Below are 19,743 nucleotides of genomic sequence, written 5' to 3'. Positions count from 1 at the left end.
CGCAGGTGGCAGTTGTAGTTAAATGGAGCAACAGTTGAGAATGGGAGGAAGAGAAGATAAAGTGGGAGTGGAAGAGCTGGAAATCAAAATGATCTTTCTGATGCTTGGATGATACTTCTGTGTTTGACCGTTTTTCAGTCAAATCTCATCGAATCAAGAAAGTCCAATGATGGGCATGCTGGGCTGGAGCAGGAAAATCGTTCGTATGCATTGGATTGGTCAACAAAGGTGAATGGGAGGAATGGGCTGCTAGCTGGTATTTTGAACTACTCCTAAATAGTGTACAAGAATCATGCATCGCCTGTGCTGAATGACTCAAGTTACACAAACACGCCCTCTGCATCTTTGGCTCTATAGTCATACTACTTTACATTAAACAAAGACCACTTCTCATATAGCATCACGCTTACAAATATAAAGGTGCCTGTATCTCTAAACTTTACAATCAAACGTGTGGTTTTTATTAGAGCAATGTGCTCGGCTTGGCCAACAGCACCTTGGGTGAAAGTTTCACGATCAAGCTTGCCAATCCCAGATTTCGCAAATGTCGCCACCAGCCAAACTGGATCTGGGGGTCGACCTCTTCGACGACGACGACGACCAAAAAAATATTTTTTGGGCTGTTTGCGACATTGAACGTAAAACTTTCACACAAGGTGCTGTTGGCCAAGCCGAGCCCATTGCTCTAATAAAACCACACATTTCATTGTAAAGTTTGGAGATACAGGTGTCTTTATGTTTGTAAGCGTGATGCTATATGAAGAGTGGTCTTTGTTCATTGCCAAGTAGGTGGATCCTGGCAGAGCAAAAGATGCAGAGGGTCGTGTTGTGTAACACAGCTACGTTTGCATGAATGAAAGGGTCGATGTATAATTACTTTATGGATCATCTAGGAACAGGCATGTATTGCTAGCTAACGGCCACTTTTATCCAATCATCATTGTTGCGAGATCCACTGCATGGGAACGATGCCCCTGCTCTAGACATTCATTTCCATGATTAAAGGAGGTTGATCCGAGCTGATTTGACTGAGCTACGGTCAAAGAGAGATTACATCACTCTGGACATAAAGCACGCTCGATGTAGCTCAACCGATGTAATCTTGTGTGAGCGTAACTCAACCAAATCAGCTCGGATCAACCTACTTTAATCATGGAAATGAATGTCTGGAGCAGGAGAATCGTCCACCTACAATGGAATGCACAAAAGTTGTGAATGCACAAAAGTGGCTATTAGCTGCCAATGTATGACCTGAAAATGAGGGTTGCGTACCTGTCATGCATTGTCCCTGAAGTCCAAACTTTAACCCCAAAGTTACACAAACACGTTCCTCTGCATCTTTCGCTCTGTCAGGGGTCCACCTTATACTTGACAATGAACAAAGACCACTTCTCATATAGCATCACGCTTACAAACATAAAGGTGCCTGTATCTCTAAACTTTACAATCAAACGTGGGTTTTTGAATAGAGCAATGGGCTCGGCTTGGCCAACAGCACCTTGTGTGAAAGTTTCACGTTCAATGTCGCAAACAGCCCAAAAAATATTTTGTGGTCGACGAAAAAAGTTTCAAGAGGTTGACCCTCAGATCCAGTTTGGCTGGTAGCGACATTGCGAAATCTGGGATTGGCAAGCTTGATCGTGAAACTTTCACCCAAGGTGCTGTTGGCCAAGCCGAGCACATTGCTCTAATAAAAACCACACGTTTGATTGTAAAGTTTAGAGATACAGGCACCTTTATATTTGTAAGCGTGATGCTATATGAGAAGTGGTCTTTGTTCATTGTCAAGTAGTATGACTATAGAGCCAAAGATGCAGAGGGCGTGTTTGTGTAACTTGAGTCATTCAGCACAGGCGATGCATGATTCTTGTACACTATTTAGGAGTAGTTCAAAATACCAGCTAGCAGCCCATTCCTCCCATTCACCTTTGTTGACCAATCCAATGCATACGAACGATTTTCCTGCTCCAGCCCAGCATGCCCATCATTGGACTTTCTTGATTCGATGAGATTTGACTGAAAAACGGTCAAACAAAAAGTATCATCCAACGCATCAGAAAGATCATTTTGATTTCCAGCTCTTCCACTCCCACTTTATCTTCTCTTCCTCCCATTCTCAACTGTTGGTCCATTCAGTATACAACTACCACCTGCGAACGATTGTCCTGCTTCAGCTCATCATGTCAATCCTACGATTGTCTTGATCCGAAAGCCATTGACTGAATGGCAAAGTCCATGGCGTGTACACAGCCTTCATGTCACTCTTCTACAACACACGAGTCTCTTGACACAATACACTCTCTTGCACTCCTCCACCACGATCAACTGTAACAGCATTCATTCCATCAGTTGCCATTAACAAGGTATTCATTGCCTCAAACGGTCTTCTTTACTTGCAGCAACTTGCCTTGCAGCCTTCTTTACGTGAACAGCAGATAGCCATTGTATGGAAGCAGCTTTATATACGTGTAGTACCTTGCTATGATACATACGCATTCCAATGGATGATTCCATATCAGCTATCAAGTACACCGCAATGCAAGCAATCTTCGTCTGGTTGAGCTGCAATGAAAATGACTATGAAAGAGATGGATCAACAGAAGGATGTGGAAGAATGCATATCAGCAGCGATTACTGCAATGGTTATGATGGATGGAATGTTGCTTTGATCACTTGGCACGTCGCCAGCGGGAAGGAAGGGTCCTATCATATGAACACGGCTGAGGATGGCGATGGATTGGAATGGCATTGACGAGACGGCTTTTCTCTTTGATGAAGGATGGTTGATCGACTATGGATGATATTGGGTGGTCGAGACCAATCACGCAGCAGCAGCTTTGGGATCCTGGATGATATTGCTTATGGCCGCGGGAACCAAGAAAACAATGACACAATGACATCCATTCACTCTATATGATTCAAGCACACCTTCTTCATTTGGCAGCAATGTTGTTTTATCTACTTGATAGATGCCCACACACACACCATGCCTTATTTTTCGATTTCCATTAAATGAAAACTGGATTCATCAATGATTTGGTTCACTTGGTTGGTTTCTGGATTGAAAGGGGAAGAGAAATTTGATGGTGAGAAAGCGAGATTGGATCATTTACATCATCGTATGAATCGGGATACTCTTGTTCGTATGCATTGAGGGGAACAACCATGATGGGATGATTATCTTGATGAGTTGCCAGTGGCCAAGGATCACGAGAGCCTAAGACAACGTTCACCAAGTACCTATTTCCTCGCACAATGAACTTGATAACAACCACAGCCATGCACCTTGCGGATGCTTGATGACCCAGAGCCATTGTCGCATACACAAATAGAGTGATGAGTCCAATAATGAATGTGAGAAGGAGCTCCTCATCTTATCTTTTGCCCCACAAGCACATGCCAAAGAGACGAAGACACAAAAAAGAAAGCAATCCATTTTCGTGAATGGGCTGACAACGTGTTTGCGTGCAACTACGAGGTAAGTACGCCCTGCTGTAATCGTATGAATATATTATTCACTATATACCTTTCATAGTGTGTATCTCATCCATCAACAAAAGCTGTATGTGCATGGAAAAAGAGGTGATGTTGTCCATGCGGAAGTGCATTTCCAGAAGCGAGGCACGTGGCTCAATGTTTATGTCATTGACCTTACCCAGCAATCCCTTGTATATCACTCTCTCTCTCTTTTTTTTTCATCTCGTCTTTTTTTCTTCTTATCGCGCTGTGTATCTATACCATGAAATCTGGGAAAAAGGCTCTTCGAGGAAGACGCGTGGGTGGTATTCGAGCACTTTCATTCAACTGGCAAATGCATCGGCATGTTGAACATCCAAAACGCACTTTCCTTGCTGTGTTTCCGCAACGATCCCTTAGCCATGAATCCATTATCAACAAGTTGAAATCCTTGGATGAAGAAGCCATCAGCAATAGCCACGTGGATTTTGTACAAGCCTCGGATCAGCCTTTGAAAAAGACCTTGGCGTTGATCGCGTTTGATACTAAGGAAGACCGTGATAAGGTGCTGACTGCATACGCAGACGCCGAACGTCAGGGAGGTGTATGGCGATTTGAACTACTTCCCACGATTCCTCTTGAAGAGCAACACAAGTTATTGTACGTGTACGCCATCAAGAATATGCATTTCACAAATGAGCGGGATACATTACGCCATGTCAAAGATGCGCTTGCTGAAAAAGCATGGATGGGAAATGTGATGGATTTGATTGTCAAAGACACAGCCAACGATGACGAGGACTCCAACAAGGACATGACGATTGTATCCACCAAAGCCTTTTTTACCAGCACATGCAAGTTGATGTTGGATGGTCATCGATATCAAATGAAACGAGCGGGTCGTTGCAAGAACTATCTCTATTGCAAAACATGTCAACTTTTGAATGCACACGACACCGATGATTGTTCCCTATACTATAGGCCCTCACCCTCACCCGATGAGTAGTTTGATTCTTTTGCTTATCACCCACCATCAAATCTTTCCACAAAGCTCTAGCGTACATCTTTCCCTCACCCCCTAGCACATGTCAAAACGTCAATACCCATGAAGAATACAAACAAATCGCACACACACGTGTTGTGATGCATCTTGCTCTTGAATCATGGGCTCAACAAACACCTGATGTATTGATGCATGAATTCTATTATGTGATGATGATGGATGCTAGGATGTATAAAACAGTCGTATATAAGAGTACACTAGAATAATGATTGAATGCTGCTGCTGCTGATTCATGATGATTGTTGCTCGATTGTGTTGATGGACCGCTATCGCTCGATGCTGGTAAAAGTTTTTGGCTCATGATATCTATGATGGGATGGTAGTAAGCCATCATGCTGCTTGCTCTCTTTTTACTTTTCCCCAACTTTACCTGCAACGCTACAAGGTGTTTGTCTCTTTTGGCATGCTGGTGGCGTTGTAGCTTCGGATGAATTAAAGAATACGGTCATATTGGCAACATGAAGAAAAGCATCTTGATCAGGTAAACCACTAAAATTGGGATTGCCATCGGTCCAATGGTTTACAAGTACTCTTCCCGGATATCGGGGCACATTGTGAGTAAGGCGAGTGGCTTCTGATCCATCCAAGTAGTAGGTAACAGCATCGGGAGTCCAATCGAAGCGATATTCATGGAAATCCTGCATCATTGTGTATATACATATTAATGGCTGAGTTTTTGCATGACAATGATAGCTTGCAAACTTACAGCGGTAGGATCAAAGTTAATTGGGTCTTTGATATTGGTGAGATTGGAAGCTGAACCATCCTCATTGTAAATTTGAGGTTGCACCGAAAAGTAGGATTGCCATGGGTTCTGGATACGGCTCACGGCTTCAATGTCGATCTCACACGTGTTATCCCGAAAGAAAAAGAAGGCTTGCACTGTGCCAGGTACAGGTGTCGTTTTCATGCTTGCACGAAACGTACCATACAAAAAGTCTTCCCTGGATGAAGCATAGACAAAGGATACAATGATTGAGCAAGAGGGAGGAGAGGGAGGTGGCAGGGCGGTATTGTCTCCTTTTTACCTTTTGGTTCCAAAAGAAGCGGATGTGAATTGGCCATTGTCTTGTTTACGTACCGCTAATTGAAGTCCACTAAAGCTGCTTTCACCATCTTGAGAAGCTAGCTGGACATTGGCAGGATCAAATAAGCGTTCCAACGTATCATCATGCTTTGGTGGCACCGTATAATTCATCACAACATAGTTTTTGTCTTTTTGCAAGTTGGCCTTGTAGGTATTGTAATCTGAATGCCATATCTCAGACCAAATGCGACCATTCTCATCTTGGAAACCGCAGTCGCATACAACAGGTTCGGATGATGCTGCAACCAAGGAGGAGGATAAAATCCCCACTGTGGTTGCTAAGGAGAATGCTGCTGCTACTGCTGATCGCATTGGGCAAATAAAAGTAGGTTATAAGAAAACAAGTGGAGCAGCAACAACATAGTAGGATCGGTTTTCTATTGTTCATCCATTGTTTCAGTTTGACTTTGTTATTATCCACCGACTTTGAGGTTTCTCGATTCCATAGACTGATTGCGGCGGTGAGGGAAAAATTATTAAACAGATTCAATGATAATAAAAGATAGTCGATGATAATTTTGGAAACCCAAGATTGTTTGTTTGTGTGTGTAAGTGATGTGTGTGTGCGTATGTGTGAACAATATTGTCCGCGTAGATCCACGTAAGCATCATCATGATCATGGAATTGGGTCACCACTGCCTACGTAAGAAGGTGTAAAGTATTGTGGTTGGGGGAGCAAGCTCATCAAGGGAGAGCGAGAGAGAGAGAGAGAGAGGGCACAAGCGAATACTTCTCCATAATGAGACGCTTTGGTAAGACTAAATAGAGCATTCCCCTCCGGGTAGGGTAGGTCATTTCGGGGGGAGGATGATGGACGGCCGCGTAAGCATGGGTCATCACCTGGCTTTCTCCGCACCACCACTACCATTTGATATATATAAGTTGCCCAATCCTATTCAATCTTTCATCATCAAACCAACAAGACAAAGACTACTTTTTATTCACCATGTGCATGCGAGTTACCTGCGAAAAGTGCGGCAAATACACCTGGAAGGGTAAGATGATCATGATGATGTTATATGATCTGCTCATCTAACAAACAACATTTTCAGGTTGCGGTCAACACATCCAGCAAGCCTTGAGCGGTCTCACCGAGGAGCAAAAGTGCCAGTGCAAGAAGGCTTAAATCCCAATTTCCACAACATGCATTCTCATAACAACACCCCATAACGCAATTATCAACAACAATTGTTTACCAACCCTTTTACAATCCACCAACCTCTGGTCCCCGTTTTTAAATATTTGTCCTCTATAAATCCGCAAACATGATCATTGTTACTATATCATCTCTATTGGGTGTATGTGTGTATTTGTATGTATGCGTGTGTTTGTATGTTTGGATTATCTCTTCTCGATTGTCAAGAGAACACGTTTATCATGTTAATTATACGACGAGTATCAATGGATCATCTTATGATACATTACTATGGCAAGCCTACTATTGTTCTATGTTGTAGTAGTGTCACACTGTAGCGCTATATAAGGCAATCCAAGGTCAGGGTCAAGCAGGACGTATTGTTCGGGCTTCTTGTTGCTATTGACAGCTCTCTCTCTCTCTCTCCTTCTCTCCACTCCTCCATGTTATTATCGCGTTGGTGGATTCGCAAAGCTGGCTTTGCTACCAGAGCCGATCGTCGCGTTTACAAGAATGGTTGGGAAGCCATCATTGGTATCGAAGTGCACGCCCAAATCAATTCCAAAACCAAGCTGTTTTCTGGTACGCAATGAGACGCCCATGCGAGCAACACGTCCATTCACATGCATGCTATGGTTTTCAGACATGGAAACGTCGTATGAGGAACCACCCAACAGCAAAGTCAACTTGGTCGATCTTGCATTCCCAGGTGTGCAGCCGGTATGAGTACTACTACTACTACACACATCTCGTGGGCACGTGTTCACTATGGGAACCCATGTCTTGTTTATAGAGGTTGAATGAACGCTGTGTCGAGCTTGCAGTCAAAACAGCCCTGGCACTCAAAAGCAATGTACAACATCAGTCTTCTTTTGATCGCAAACACTACTTTTACCCTGATTTGCCACAAGGATATCAAATCACACAACAACGAGGCAAGTTATGAGATGAATCACATCGTGGGTCATAGGCTGATGGTATATGCATTAGAACCCATTGCACGTGGAGGCATGATCGAATTGACAGAATTGGATGGCGTATCTGAACCTATTCGTGTTGGCTTACATCAGATTCAATTGGAACAAGATACCGGCAAAAGTATGCACGAATTGGGATCGACTCTTTTGGATATGAATCGAGCAGGCACAGGGTTAATGGAAATTGTGACTCAACCTGATATGAGGTTTGTGTGTGTATGTGGCATTCATTGGAGAGGATGTTGATCATGGCGATATGATGTAGAAACTCGTTCGAAGCGGGATTAGTGGTCAAGAAATTACAAAGTGTACTTCAATGTGTGGGATCTTCACAGGCCAGCATGAATGAGGTATTGTATTATGCATGTTTGACAATATCGGGCATGTCGGCTTAACCTACATGCGTTTTACAGGGATCTATGCGATGCGATGTCAACGTATCTGTGCATCGTGATGGTGAGCCATTTGGTACGCGCTGTGAGATCAAAAACCTAAACAGCATTCGATTTTTATCCATGGCCATTGGTAAGATCCATGTTTCATTAAGCAACAACATTGAATGGGCTGATGAATCATTATTTCTCCTTTTAGATGCTGAAATCGAACGCCAGATCCAATTGCTTGAACAAGGTGGCAAAGTGATACCCGAGACGCGTGGTTTTGATGTAGCCGGTCGCAAGACTTTTCGATTACGAAGCAAAGAAACAGCTCCTGACTATCGCTATATGCCGGAACCTGATCTTCCCAAACTCATCCTAAGTCAAGTAAGTGGAAATGGGGGAATGATGATGAATCATCTTTTTGACATGATGTTGCAGGAATATGTCGATAGTATCGCAATGGACTTGCCCGAATTACCCGATGAGACAAGGACACGTATCATGAAACAATACAGCATGTCGTTGGATGATGCAAACTCGCTGTTGAATGAACCTGGAAGCTTGGAATTTTTTGAAAAGGTGAGGAATGTCATTTTTTATGAAAAGCAAAGGTGGTTTGCTGATGGGATGGGTTAATTAGGTTTGCAAAGGCCGCAACTCACAAATGGTCCTCAATTGGTAAGTGATCTCACGTGATGATGATGAGGAGAAGCAACTTATTCATCGAGAATGGATCGGGTACCTTTGTTTTATAGGACCGTCAATGATCTTTTCCGCGAGTTAGCCTTGAAGGAAACGCCATTCCATGCATGTCCTATCACTGTTGAGGAAATGGGTGCGTTGGTGGATATGGTTGAGAAAAACACCATCACTGGCAAGATTGGCAAGGATGTGCTGCACATTATGCTTCAAGAAGGAGGTGGCCATCCGCAGGATATTGTGGACAAAAAGGGATGGGCTCGTATTGATGACAGTGCACTCTTGAAATCGATGTGCGAGGATTTGGTCAAAAAGCACACTCAACAGGTAATGTAAAGGAGATGGATGAATACCATGGTATTCATGTTGTTTTATAGGCTACAAAGTTCAAGGAAGGCGAAAAGAAAATGTACAAGTGGTTTATTGGTCAAATCATGCGAGAAACCAAAGGCTTGGCCGACCCCAACCAGATTAATGCAGCCCTATGTGATGCTCTTGGATGTAAATTAGAGGATGTAGCTGATATGCTTGGAGGTAAACAAAAGAAAAATAAAAAGTAAGCATACCATGACTACGGGTTACCATTGTTCTGAAACGACGTGCCACCCTCCGTCCCTCCCCCCTCTCTCATCCCAAACGATTGGTTTCAACGTCATAAGGCATGTTGAGTCTCGCTTTTGGTTGGCTGACAAGATTAGGTGTCACTTTGTCTCAAAAAGTGCGAAGGTATATGAATGTACTCCAGCAGCAGCAGCAGCAACAAGCAGCACATGATATCATTTTCAGTGCATGATGTGATGATAGTCATTATATAGTTAAAACCTGCTGAGCCCTTACAAATGGACGGGATGACAAGTGTTACGATATTGTCCGCATTCGCCGATCCTCTTGGCCAAGCACCAGAACCATGGATCCGTGTTGTGTGTCTCACTTTTTTCCAAAAGATAGACACGGATTGCTTGACCAAAAAGAACAACAATGACGATGGGAAAAAAAAGTAAGAGATGTTGAAAACGGCTTTTCTTTTCCTATACGCATGGTGTGTTGTTGTTGTTGTCATTACCGTTGCTTTGGATACTCGTAAACTCAAACGGGTAGATGTATGTTTATTTACATGGGCGCGCGTATGATGACGCTGATCGCATCGTTGACATGCATTTTCACACCGAACGTCATGGAACCCTATTGCTCATTGTCCTTTTTTTATCCAAAGTCGTAAAGTGAACAAGAAAAAGTGCTGTCTCGTTCGCCGAGAGACACAAAAGCTTTTCGCATGAGATAAGAGAGGGAGAATAAAAAGAGCGGGCAATATAAAAAAATTAAGGTTTGGGGGGAGAGAGAGAAAGAACTTTGCGTGCAACGGGCGGAAGGTCGGGCGTGGGTGCACAGCCTTTTTTCTCTCTATGCTCTCTCACTCACTCACCCTATCTAACCTTAAACTATCCCCCCTCCCCTCTCATCGATCCTCATCCATATGCTATCAAAGTAAAATACAATTCCACATGTGTGTTTGTTATTCATGATATGCGCGTTGTTTTTCTTTTTTCAACCCTGCATGTGATACAAAATGTAGGGGGTTTGTAGAAAAAAAGAGAGTGAATGAGGTAGTGCGGATGTTGTGTGTGGGTGTAGATGGGGTGGTTGGTTGGTAATTGTATACTCGAAAGGTGTGTGGGTGATCAGCAGCTCAGATACATATGTACAGGGTTGTTTGTGTGTGTGTGTGTGTGTGTTTGTCAGTGGCATTGAAGAAGAGTGCTTGCTTGTTGGGAATATGTACAACATCAAAAAGGATGGAGCAATTCATGGGTTGGACCCACCATCAACGTTTGCTGCTGTTGCCATGATGGCAAAAATGATGTTTGAGGGACCAGGAACGCGGCAGCTGCAGCTGCAGCGCTTACATCACTAACAGCAACGGCTCCTTGATGTGCTCCTCCTCCTCCTCCAACACCACTTTGACTCATATTGCCGCCACCACCACCTGCTGTGCTGCCGACAATTGTATTTGCTACCACTTGTTGTAGTTGTTGTTGCTGTAGTTGTTGCTGCTGTTGTTGAGCTGCCTTTTGCTCACGTTTTTGCTTACGCCACTGTTTGCGCATTTCTTTAAACTCGGCTGGCAATCGCTTAGGGCCCTATTATGGTTCACACAGTGGTGGTTGGTATATGGTATGGATGGATGGATGAATCATTTTTCATTCTTCATTTCAACTTACGTGTTTTTGCATGGCAACATGGGCGTTGAGATGATTGAGCGTGCCATAGCTTTTAGAGCAGCCTGGATAACTGCAAGGGTAAAGTCTTTCGATTTCATGGTATTTACGACGAGGACGCTTCTTTTGTGTAGCACCAGGTACAAATGAATAAGCCTTGTTGTTCTCTGGTTCTTGAGGAGGAGAAGGGTAATAAAAAGCACAAGATGACATGGTAGGGGTAGGTGTATGTTGTGGTGTGGGTGGTTGTTGAAGTGGTTGCTGTTGCTGCTGTTGTTGGTCTGGCAGTAACAAATGTGACAGCGGAGGAAGACCTGCAGCAGAGTAAGCTGCTGCTGCAACCATGACAGATGATGGGTCGATAAAAGGTGTGGATGTAGTAGTAGTGGATGTGTTTGGCTGCTGCTGCTGCTGCTGCTGCTCTGGTTGTTGTTGTTGATGCGGTGAACTCATCATGCTTGTGGTGAAAAGAGAAGCAAGAAAAAGATGCAATTGCAGAAAGCAGAATTTAAGCGGATTGTCTCCGAGGCCAACCGTATTAGGAATAGCGTATGTTGACCGCCCAACTCGTTCACCTCCATTTATGGTTTCGTGTACACACAGGCTTTCCCTTGAGGGGGAAAGAAAAAAAAAGATCGTGAGCAACCATGGAAAAGGGATCTGCGACGTCGATCTTTTTTTGAAAGGGGGGTGTACAATAAGTCAATGAAACAAATGCTCTCATCATCATCATCCACTCATTTACTATGTTAACCTTCTTGGCATCATCACATTCACTCTTGCTGAGAACTGTAATATCACACATACATCCCGCAGATCGCCCTTTGTCCCCCAAATTTCATATCTATTTTCCCTCTCCTTCATTCAAACACAAAATTCACATTCATCTTTTCCACTGTGCCCCCACCCCCCAAATAAAAAGATGGGGCGGGTTCATGTAACCAACAACACAGCGCTATATTTATCATTCACCTTATGGGCCTAGGCATCTTGTATTCTTTCATATGTGCTGCATGTGTCAATGTAACTCATAAAGATGGTGCATTGTGCAAAATAGAAACGAACACCTCTGCACACTTTTTTGTAACAGGTGCTGATGTCCCTTTTCATCATCTCCGAAGCAACTTTTTTATCAGCCAATGATGATCGTATGCGTAATCAGATGCTGCTGTGTATATTATGGTAACGTAAATAGGGATGTAAATACATGTGTGTGTGTATGTGTTGAAGAGAGAATATGAATGATTGCCATGATATGAAACCAACGCCGCGGTAACATGTGCCATTACTGCTAACGACTATTATTACTGTTGATGATGAACACAAGGGTAAAAAAAAAGGGGGTCGATGACCTGTGCGTGGATGATAAGCTGCATTGAACGTGCGATGAATAGGTTGCTGTGGAGATGCATAATAACAATAGTGATCCGATTAAGCTTCATCATCTCGGCTCTCCTCCTCCTTCAATTGCTCCTTGCCATCCGTGGTATCCTCATTTCCTTTCATGGCGGTCATAGATGAAGATGGCACCATGATCAGCGTAGTGGTAGTGGTGGTAGTAGTAGCAGCAGCACTGGTAGTAGTCGTAGTAGTAGTAGTAGTAGCTGAATTGCGTCGAGATGGAGATATGGGTATAGAAGGATATCCATCCATGATATTGTCTAACCAGCCAACACCGGCACCACTATACGCGCGTGTACAAATCAAGTGAGCAATGAGGGCTAATCGGTTGCCATGAGACACACCACGCAACGCCCCCATTGGGGATTTACCTTTCAGCCCACTCCTCGCCCATCTTCTGCATGACAAGTTGCAAATGCTGTTTTTGGCGTTTCAACTCCTCGAGACTCTGGTCATAGTCTAAAAGCGATTTTTCCATTTGAAGGAGAGAAACAAAGAAAAAGAAAAAGAAAGGGACAAGGGCAACCCTTCCGTGTCCTGCTGCAACATTAACATTCAACCCTTCCCTACAATCAACCAAACACCCCCCCCTCCGCCCACCTATGTATGTGCACAACTCAGCCCTCTTTGACGCGAATACAAGGCGTGTGTTTGTGTGTGTTTATTCATTAAGCTTTCATCTAATGTAGCGTTGATGATCATCGCTTTCAAATCTGTCATGTTTGCAAGGAATTCATTTTCTTGTAAGAATGCATGTCAAGCATTGGTAACGGAGTCGGGTACGTAAAAATGAGAGAGGTTTCCAATTGTGGCTGGATTACCGAGCATCCAAGTGGCGCTTTCAACATTGACGAGATGTACCAAATCGGGTTACTTTACAGCACAAAGACAATGAAGACTTCCTCCTTACTTTATTATAATACATCACATGTATCCAAAAATCTCCTGTTGTTGCTGCTGCTGTGGTGGTGGTGGTAATTGTGGGTCATCGTTATTACTACTACTACTGCTACTACTATTACAAGACACATTATTATTGCCTAGCATGGCTTTGAGAAACGCGCATCGTTCTTCCATAATACGCAACACAAGTTGCATTTCATCACGCGACATGTCTGCCCTTAGACCCATAAACATTTCTTCTGTGCCAGTTAATGGTTCGCGACGACGGCGTCGACGACGTTGGCTATTTGTTTTGTTGAGCTCCATGGGACGATCACGATGATGTAGCTTGAAAAACAATCCACATGCATTACAAATGGATTGTCCACGTGAATTTTTACGCCAGAGTGGAGTATCGGTTTGATGGCAATTGGCACATTGCTGTTGTTGCATAGGAGGGGTGGTGGTGGTATACTGGTGCTGCTGATACTGAATTTGATTTTGATAATAGCCTTCAATGCCCAACCAACGAGTAGCCCTTTGCCAGATACGCACAGGTCGATGACGCTTGTATTGCTTGTAATAAAGCCCACATGCATTACACAAAATGTGAGCGCGATCAGGCGTACGACGCCATAGAGGAGTGCTGATCACTTTACAGTTGTAGCATTCAATGGTCCCCTCCTCCTCCTCTTCTTCTTCTTTGTGGGATTCCATTGGACGTTGCTGTTGTTGTTGTTGTTGATCGGTTTGGTTGATATCAAGGTGTGTGAATAAAAAAGATGGAGAACAATAGGGTTGTTCATTGTCTTGCAATGGTGAGTGTTGTTGTTGTTGTTGATCAAAAGGAAAACACGACGTCAAGGATGGGGCGAGTAAATCTTGTTGCTGTGAGGTAATGTCATCAATGGGGGATGATGACAAGAAATCAAGCTCAAATGAGGTGTCATCGTTTGTAGAAGGGGGTGGGTCAAGAAAGGTAGCAGTAGTATGCTCGTGGTATAAACCAAGACCCATGTCAAAAGGAAATGATTGTTGCTTTGATGATTCCATAATGATAATAGTAGTAACCATTGATCCGGGCCCATTTTTCCCAACACTCGGCTTGCTTTTATAGCAATCATGGCCCCATAATATGCATCATGGTAGTATCATGTGTATAGAGTTTTTTGTTTTGTTTGCAATCTCAAATATTCAGTTTCCCTTTACCTTTTTCTCTTTCGATCGCCCTTCTTTGGTGGTACAAAGACATGGTGCTCCTGGATGAAACACACACGCATGCACATTACATACCAGAGAAAACGAAATCAAGGGCACAAGGTCAATCACTGTAAAGCGATAGGATTCCTAACCTTTCAGGCAATGTATTGACACTCCGTGAGCGCCGTCTCGTCCCCGCATCTCGATATATTATATGTTTTATGCTACGATCCACCACAACCACCATCACTGTAATATCATCTGCTGATCACACGATCGAGAGAGAATGCGATCTTATCATCTTCTAAACCATATTTACTCAGAACCCAAGCACTACTCACACAGAGTTATCTACATCCGATCTAAACACCTCCTTGAAACTTTTACAAAATGGAACGTTTTTCACATTTATTTACAGGGAAAGAAGCAGCACTTTATGGAAGCTTAATATTAACGATTGCTTTGGTTGGTGTTGCCGGAGGTAGACTTGTTGATGCCTTTGAAAGCACCTTCCATTTTTTGCTTGGCATCATCCCACATTTCACCAGCCTTGGCTTCCATTTCTTGCATTTTACCACCTTGGCGTTGAGCTTGACCTTCAGTTTCCATTTTCTTGTTGCCCATCATGTTGCCAGCAGATTCCTTGGCAGAGCCAACGCCTCGGTTGATATTAGAGTTCATACGGTCTTCATTCATTTTTGGATAATTAGGATAAGGGTATAAGAAAAGAGCCATGTCGTTGCGTCCTTTTATAAGCTGTTACGACTGGGGTGTCGGACGAGATTGCTGAGTCGTGATTGATCCTCTTGCGAGCATTGTAATAACGTTGATAATACGGGAACCAACTGCGCCTACATATCAAACCCATGGATTAGCATGATGCATGTCATAACCTATACGCTATAAATTTACCCGTGTTTGCTTTTTCTCGAGAAACTTGATAATAACATTTCGTAGATATTCAATATTGACCGTTGAATCATCACGACTCGATGCCTTGCGAATCTCATCCCGAAGGGTCTAAGAGTAAAAATCAATTGAGTGATCCTCCTCTTCTTCCTTTTGATGGGGGAATGCATACCTTGTTGATAGTTTTCAAATGATTCTCACGAATTCTGGCCTGCTCTAGTGCTTGCTGCTGATCTTGTAATTGTTTGTATCGAGTCTAAAAAGTGAAACAAAAGCCAATCGAGTGAGTGAACAATAGTATGCTTGACATCATGATGATGATACTTACCATGGATTCACTCAATTGTTGATGTTTCTCCTTCCATGCTGTGAGATCGGTCGCCATAGCAGCAAGATCAGCTTTGCTTTGATTGCATTGTTGCTGAGCTTGGTCGTATTTGGATTGCAGCTCATTGATCCTGCTTTCCCATTCAGCCTTTTGTGTGGCGGCAGGCACTTTGGCTTCCCATTGTTGCTGCCTTAAAGTCGTGATTTCTTGTTCCAAGCGACTCACACGTGCTTCAGCTTGTTCCAATTCTCCCTCGGATGATTGCCATCGTTGTTCCAAGGTCTCAGCACGATCGCGTTCAGTTGCATAGTCATCTTTTAATGTGGATAATTGATCTTGGATAGTGTTGATGTCATGTTGCATCCTGTCCTTGTCAGCATTGGCAGCTGCTAAAGCCTCTCTCATGTGCTTAATCTCAGCCTCTAGACGAGCCACGGCTTCTTGAGCTGTTGTCTTGGCAGTGTTGGTAGCTGAAAGAGCATCATCCATGCGTTGTCGTTCTTCTTGAACACGTTCTAATGCTGTCTGAGCCATCATTTTCTCTGTATTGGCTGTATCCAATGCATCCGCCATGTGCTTTTGATCCTCTTCGAGTCGTGTCACACGTTCCTCTAGCTGGGCCTTGTCGCGGTTGCCAGTGGCAACCATGTCATTGATTTGCTGCTTCTCGCGTTCTAGTTGCGAAATACGTTCCTGAGCTTGATGCAGGTATTGTCTTTGTTGATCATGGTCGCGTTGTGCAGTCTGCAGTTGCTGCTGATAATGCCTTATCTCGTTGTCGCTGTTGCCTCCTCCTTCCAAGACGTTGAGTAGCTTGTCCATGAGAGGATCAGTGTCATCTAAAGAGTGCACCTTGGCCAACAATCGAGCTAACTTGTCTGTAGGTGGTGGTGTAGCAAGTCCTCCATTGAGTTGCTGTGTCAAATGGGCAATGGTCGCCTGTGCCTTTTCCAATTCCTGCCGTGCAACATCGGCCTCCTCAATAAAGTGCATCACGTTCTTTTTCGACTCTTCACGTTCCAAGCGTAATTCTTCAAGCTCATTGCTTAAACGTTGTACTTTGTCTTGAAGGTTCTTTTTGTTCATAGGGTGCAGAGTGGGTCAAAGTGGAATAAGTCGTGTTGAGTGGGACGTATTTGATCTGCAGTTGCTGATAATGCCTTATCTCGTTGTCTTCTTGCCTCTACCAATTCAAGACGTTGATAGCTTGTCCTCTGGAGATCAGTGTCATCTAAAGAGTGCGCGGCAACAATCGAGCTAACTTGTCTGTGAGGCGTGGTGAAGTGCTGTATGGAATCACTCTATGGTTGCTGTGTCCGACTCCGACGGTAATATTTTCGCTGTGCCTTTTGGTCCTGCCGTGCAACATCGGCCTCCTCAATAAAGTGCATCGTTCGCATAGGCTGTACGTTTCTAAGCGTAATTCTTCAAGCTCGTGCTTAAACGTTGTGCCTGTCTTGAAGGATTCTTTTGCTGGGGTGCAGAAGTGGGTCAAGGCGGAACTGGAGATGTGTTGAGTGGAAGATGCGGTGGAGTGGGGACAGAAAAAGAAGGAAGTGAGGGGAATTTAATGGCGACAGCCCTAACGAACATGCTCAAAAAACAGCAGCACAGGCTTTTCTTTGTATGCAGATCACACTGAACAATGAACAGCCATGCATACTACATGCATCCTATCTTCATTATCCCATGCAATCAACCTCTCCTCCCTCCCTTAAAGAAAGATCATGTTATTCATAGGCTGCTTATAATAAAGATGTCCTAGCGATCCCTCCATGCATGTGTGCACCAAAAGGATCGCATACCTATGACCACAGCCCAAATTGTAACAGGAAACGTGGATAAAAGTTTATTGTTTGCATGCAGCATACTAGTTACGAAAATAGGCAATAGACCCAAAACGTAATTTTTTATACTTGTTCAGGGTTATCAGTATTAGAAACGTTTTCGATCGGGTAGATCACAAAAGCAAATAGTGCTCTGAGTGAGGTAAACAAAGCAGCACAACATCTATGCACCAGTGCAAAGTTGGGAATTCGCTTCGCCGTTCTTGACAGCAAGACTAAAGACCACACTTGGATCACGTTACGTACTTTGGCGCTTATCAATAAAAAAGCAGCTCTCCTTGTTCCCATACCCACCCACTGTTACATCTTTTGTTTCAATCATTTGGGCCTTGATGGTCATGAAAATGTATTTCCCAGTATCCTTTATGTATAGGCCATATGATCAAGTCCTTGAACGTATCATAGCAATAGACATTACCTATCATGCACACTGCTAATGAAGTGGTGTTGTCCTCGCACATCTCTTTTTCGTCACTTGGTGTGTATCAAGAATCAGCTTAGATGACCCTTAGATCTCACGACCTGTTTGCTATGGTCCTCAAAAAGACTTTTTATGTATGGTACAATGAAACATGAGGTGAAAAGAGGGGGAAGAGCCTATACAGAAAATATTTACACGATGGAAAATGGATGTTGCAGGAAGTGTGCGTCCACTTTTTGCACACTTTCTGCCCACTTTTGTCCACCTCGCCAATCAGACACATCGTCTACAATAGCCACCGGTCAATCATCTTCATTGATACAATCCTTTTATAACAGCCAGCTATGGTGTTGCAATATCATGTAAATCATTGTCTTTATGTACATGTGTGTGCAGCTATGCTTCGAGAAAGAGCGGTAGGTAGAGATAAGGAGGAGAACTGACTGGTCGTATACATCTTTGGTGTTGCTGTTATTGATGGGAGACTATAGTAAGTTGGTCGAGTCCAGCCAGCTTTCTCACATGATGATGGTGTTTCTGTTGATGGCCTAACCTAGCACCCCCGGAAATGATACGACGGTTATCCAACGTTGTCATGCTTTCCATCAGATTGAGCGCGTTTTCCTTGATCTTCGTCTCTAAGTATTGATTGAGTGAGAACATCAGCTTTTTCAGAGTTGCATATACATACTTTCAAAAGTAGGTCGGTTTGCGGAAAGGTGGATTCTCGCATTCTGATCTTCTTCGATATTTGATTGCGAATGTAAGTTTCACGTAGAAAGTCTATTAACGGATGAGTTGGTTTACTTGCTCTGAAGTAGAATGGTTGATACTTTGCCTCTAGCGGATTTCTTGAGGGCATATAACGAGCGCATTTGCGTATTGAGCTGATCAGATTCTCGTCGCTGACGCTGTAGCTCACCGAAGTGATCTTTTGGTAAAATGCTCTGGCAAGGCTTGAAGTGGATTGTTTGGGAATATCACCCAGCTTGATGTCGCGTACAACAATGTCCAATTCGACGCACCAAAGATGACATGTACGTACTCATATAACCTACAAAGGAGTCCGAATTTCCCATCAGACTGAGGTTGCCTTTTGCCTATAAATGATAGGGTATACCTACCACAAAGGGTCCACCGAGGAACACAACATCCAAAAGTCATTAAGCACCAATAGTCAATGAAGCGGGCTACATAAATGAATCCACGACTGAGTACCCTCATTTTGGGAATCACATAAAAAAGACTATCCTCGAGACTTACCAAAGGTCATGGATGATGATATGAATACAAGTAGACAGAAAGGGCGTATGATAGTGTTGGTGACAACAGCCTTCTTTATATGTGAGCGGGCGTGGGAGTTGTTGTCGTGATGGATCGGAATGGTAAAGTGGTCAAGCATCTTGGAGCACCGAGTCGAAGTGATGGAAAACCAACAGCTGATAAATCCACCTGCTGCTTAAAAGGTGATATTTTGTAGGTGGCATAAGTATGTCCCGAACAGCGGTTGCATGCATATTCAAATCCAAGCAGCTCCATGAGTCGCACCGATTTCCAATAACAAAGCATGGCCGTCTCCCATAGAGTACACTGCATTGGCTTCCTTGACACGCTACCGTGATAATAGTGATGTATCGCCGAAAGAGAGTATGCTACTCTATCTCTTTTCGTAAGTTCACTTAAATCCAACCGATCCAAAAGAATCCCTTTACCTTGAGATGGCTTTCAATACCATTGGTGT

General features: G+C 43.6%; 8 protein-coding genes across 8 annotated transcripts; 2 read left to right on the top strand and 6 right to left on the bottom strand.

Moving 5' to 3' along the window:
• Positions 1 to 3,739: 3,739 nt before the first annotated feature.
• O0I10_004224 (uncharacterized protein) lies at positions 3,740 to 4,462 on the top strand (the record flags this gene model as incomplete). Its single annotated transcript, XM_058484285.1, has 1 exon — positions 3,740 to 4,462. One exon carries the CDS (start codon positions 3,740 to 3,742, stop codon positions 4,460 to 4,462), a length of 723 nt encoding a protein of 240 aa, XP_058344910.1.
• A 199-nt stretch (positions 4,463 to 4,661) lies between these two features.
• O0I10_004223 (uncharacterized protein) lies at positions 4,662 to 5,918 on the bottom strand (the record flags this gene model as incomplete). The annotated part of the gene is made up of 4 exons (XM_058484284.1): positions 4,662 to 4,825; positions 4,890 to 5,157; positions 5,226 to 5,463; positions 5,548 to 5,918. 4 exons carry the CDS (start codon positions 5,916 to 5,918, stop codon positions 4,662 to 4,664), a joined length of 1,041 nt encoding a protein of 346 aa, XP_058344909.1.
• Positions 5,919 to 7,185: 1,267 nt separating this feature from the next.
• O0I10_004222 (aspartyl/glutamyl-tRNA(Asn/Gln) amidotransferase, B subunit) lies at positions 7,186 to 9,358 on the top strand (the record flags this gene model as incomplete). The annotated part of the gene is made up of 11 exons (XM_058484283.1): positions 7,186 to 7,324; positions 7,386 to 7,462; positions 7,536 to 7,677; positions 7,733 to 7,925; positions 7,985 to 8,069; positions 8,133 to 8,244; positions 8,311 to 8,483; positions 8,538 to 8,678; positions 8,740 to 8,777; positions 8,855 to 9,125; positions 9,176 to 9,358. 11 exons carry the CDS (start codon positions 7,186 to 7,188, stop codon positions 9,356 to 9,358), a joined length of 1,554 nt encoding a protein of 517 aa, XP_058344908.1.
• A 1,224-nt stretch (positions 9,359 to 10,582) lies between these two features.
• Positions 10,583 to 11,470, bottom strand: O0I10_004221 (uncharacterized protein; the record flags this gene model as incomplete). The annotated part of the gene is made up of 2 exons (XM_058484282.1): positions 10,583 to 10,936; positions 11,018 to 11,470. 2 exons carry the CDS (start codon positions 11,468 to 11,470, stop codon positions 10,583 to 10,585), a joined length of 807 nt encoding a protein of 268 aa, XP_058344907.1.
• A 975-nt stretch (positions 11,471 to 12,445) lies between these two features.
• O0I10_004220 (uncharacterized protein) lies at positions 12,446 to 12,893 on the bottom strand (the record flags this gene model as incomplete). The annotated part of the gene is made up of 2 exons (XM_058484281.1): positions 12,446 to 12,698; positions 12,787 to 12,893. The coding sequence occupies 2 exons, from the start codon at positions 12,891 to 12,893 to the stop codon at positions 12,446 to 12,448; spliced, it is 360 nt and encodes a 119-aa protein (XP_058344906.1).
• A 446-nt stretch (positions 12,894 to 13,339) lies between these two features.
• On the bottom strand, positions 13,340 to 14,350 carry O0I10_004219 (uncharacterized protein; the record flags this gene model as incomplete). The annotated part of the gene is made up of 1 exon (XM_058484280.1): positions 13,340 to 14,350. One exon carries the CDS (start codon positions 14,348 to 14,350, stop codon positions 13,340 to 13,342), a length of 1,011 nt encoding a protein of 336 aa, XP_058344905.1.
• A 597-nt stretch (positions 14,351 to 14,947) lies between these two features.
• On the bottom strand, positions 14,948 to 15,193 carry O0I10_004218 (uncharacterized protein; the record flags this gene model as incomplete). Its single annotated transcript, XM_058484279.1, has 1 exon — positions 14,948 to 15,193. The coding sequence occupies one exon, from the start codon at positions 15,191 to 15,193 to the stop codon at positions 14,948 to 14,950; it is 246 nt and encodes an 81-aa protein (XP_058344904.1).
• A 53-nt stretch (positions 15,194 to 15,246) lies between these two features.
• Positions 15,247 to 16,820, bottom strand: O0I10_004217 (uncharacterized protein; the record flags this gene model as incomplete). Its single annotated transcript, XM_058484278.1, has 4 exons — positions 15,247 to 15,348; positions 15,410 to 15,517; positions 15,579 to 15,662; positions 15,735 to 16,820. The coding sequence occupies 4 exons, from the start codon at positions 16,818 to 16,820 to the stop codon at positions 15,247 to 15,249; spliced, it is 1,380 nt and encodes a 459-aa protein (XP_058344903.1).
• Between the last annotated feature and the right edge of the window lie 2,923 nt (positions 16,821 to 19,743).

Source organism: Lichtheimia ornata (assembly GCF_029851405.1).
Source record: "Lichtheimia ornata isolate CBS 291.66 chromosome Unknown scaffold00015, whole genome shotgun sequence".
Taxonomy (NCBI): domain Eukaryota; kingdom Fungi; phylum Mucoromycota; class Mucoromycetes; order Mucorales; family Lichtheimiaceae; genus Lichtheimia; species Lichtheimia ornata.
The sequence above is the reverse complement of the archived record's forward strand: the minus strand, read 5'-3'. Positions and strand labels throughout refer to the sequence as shown.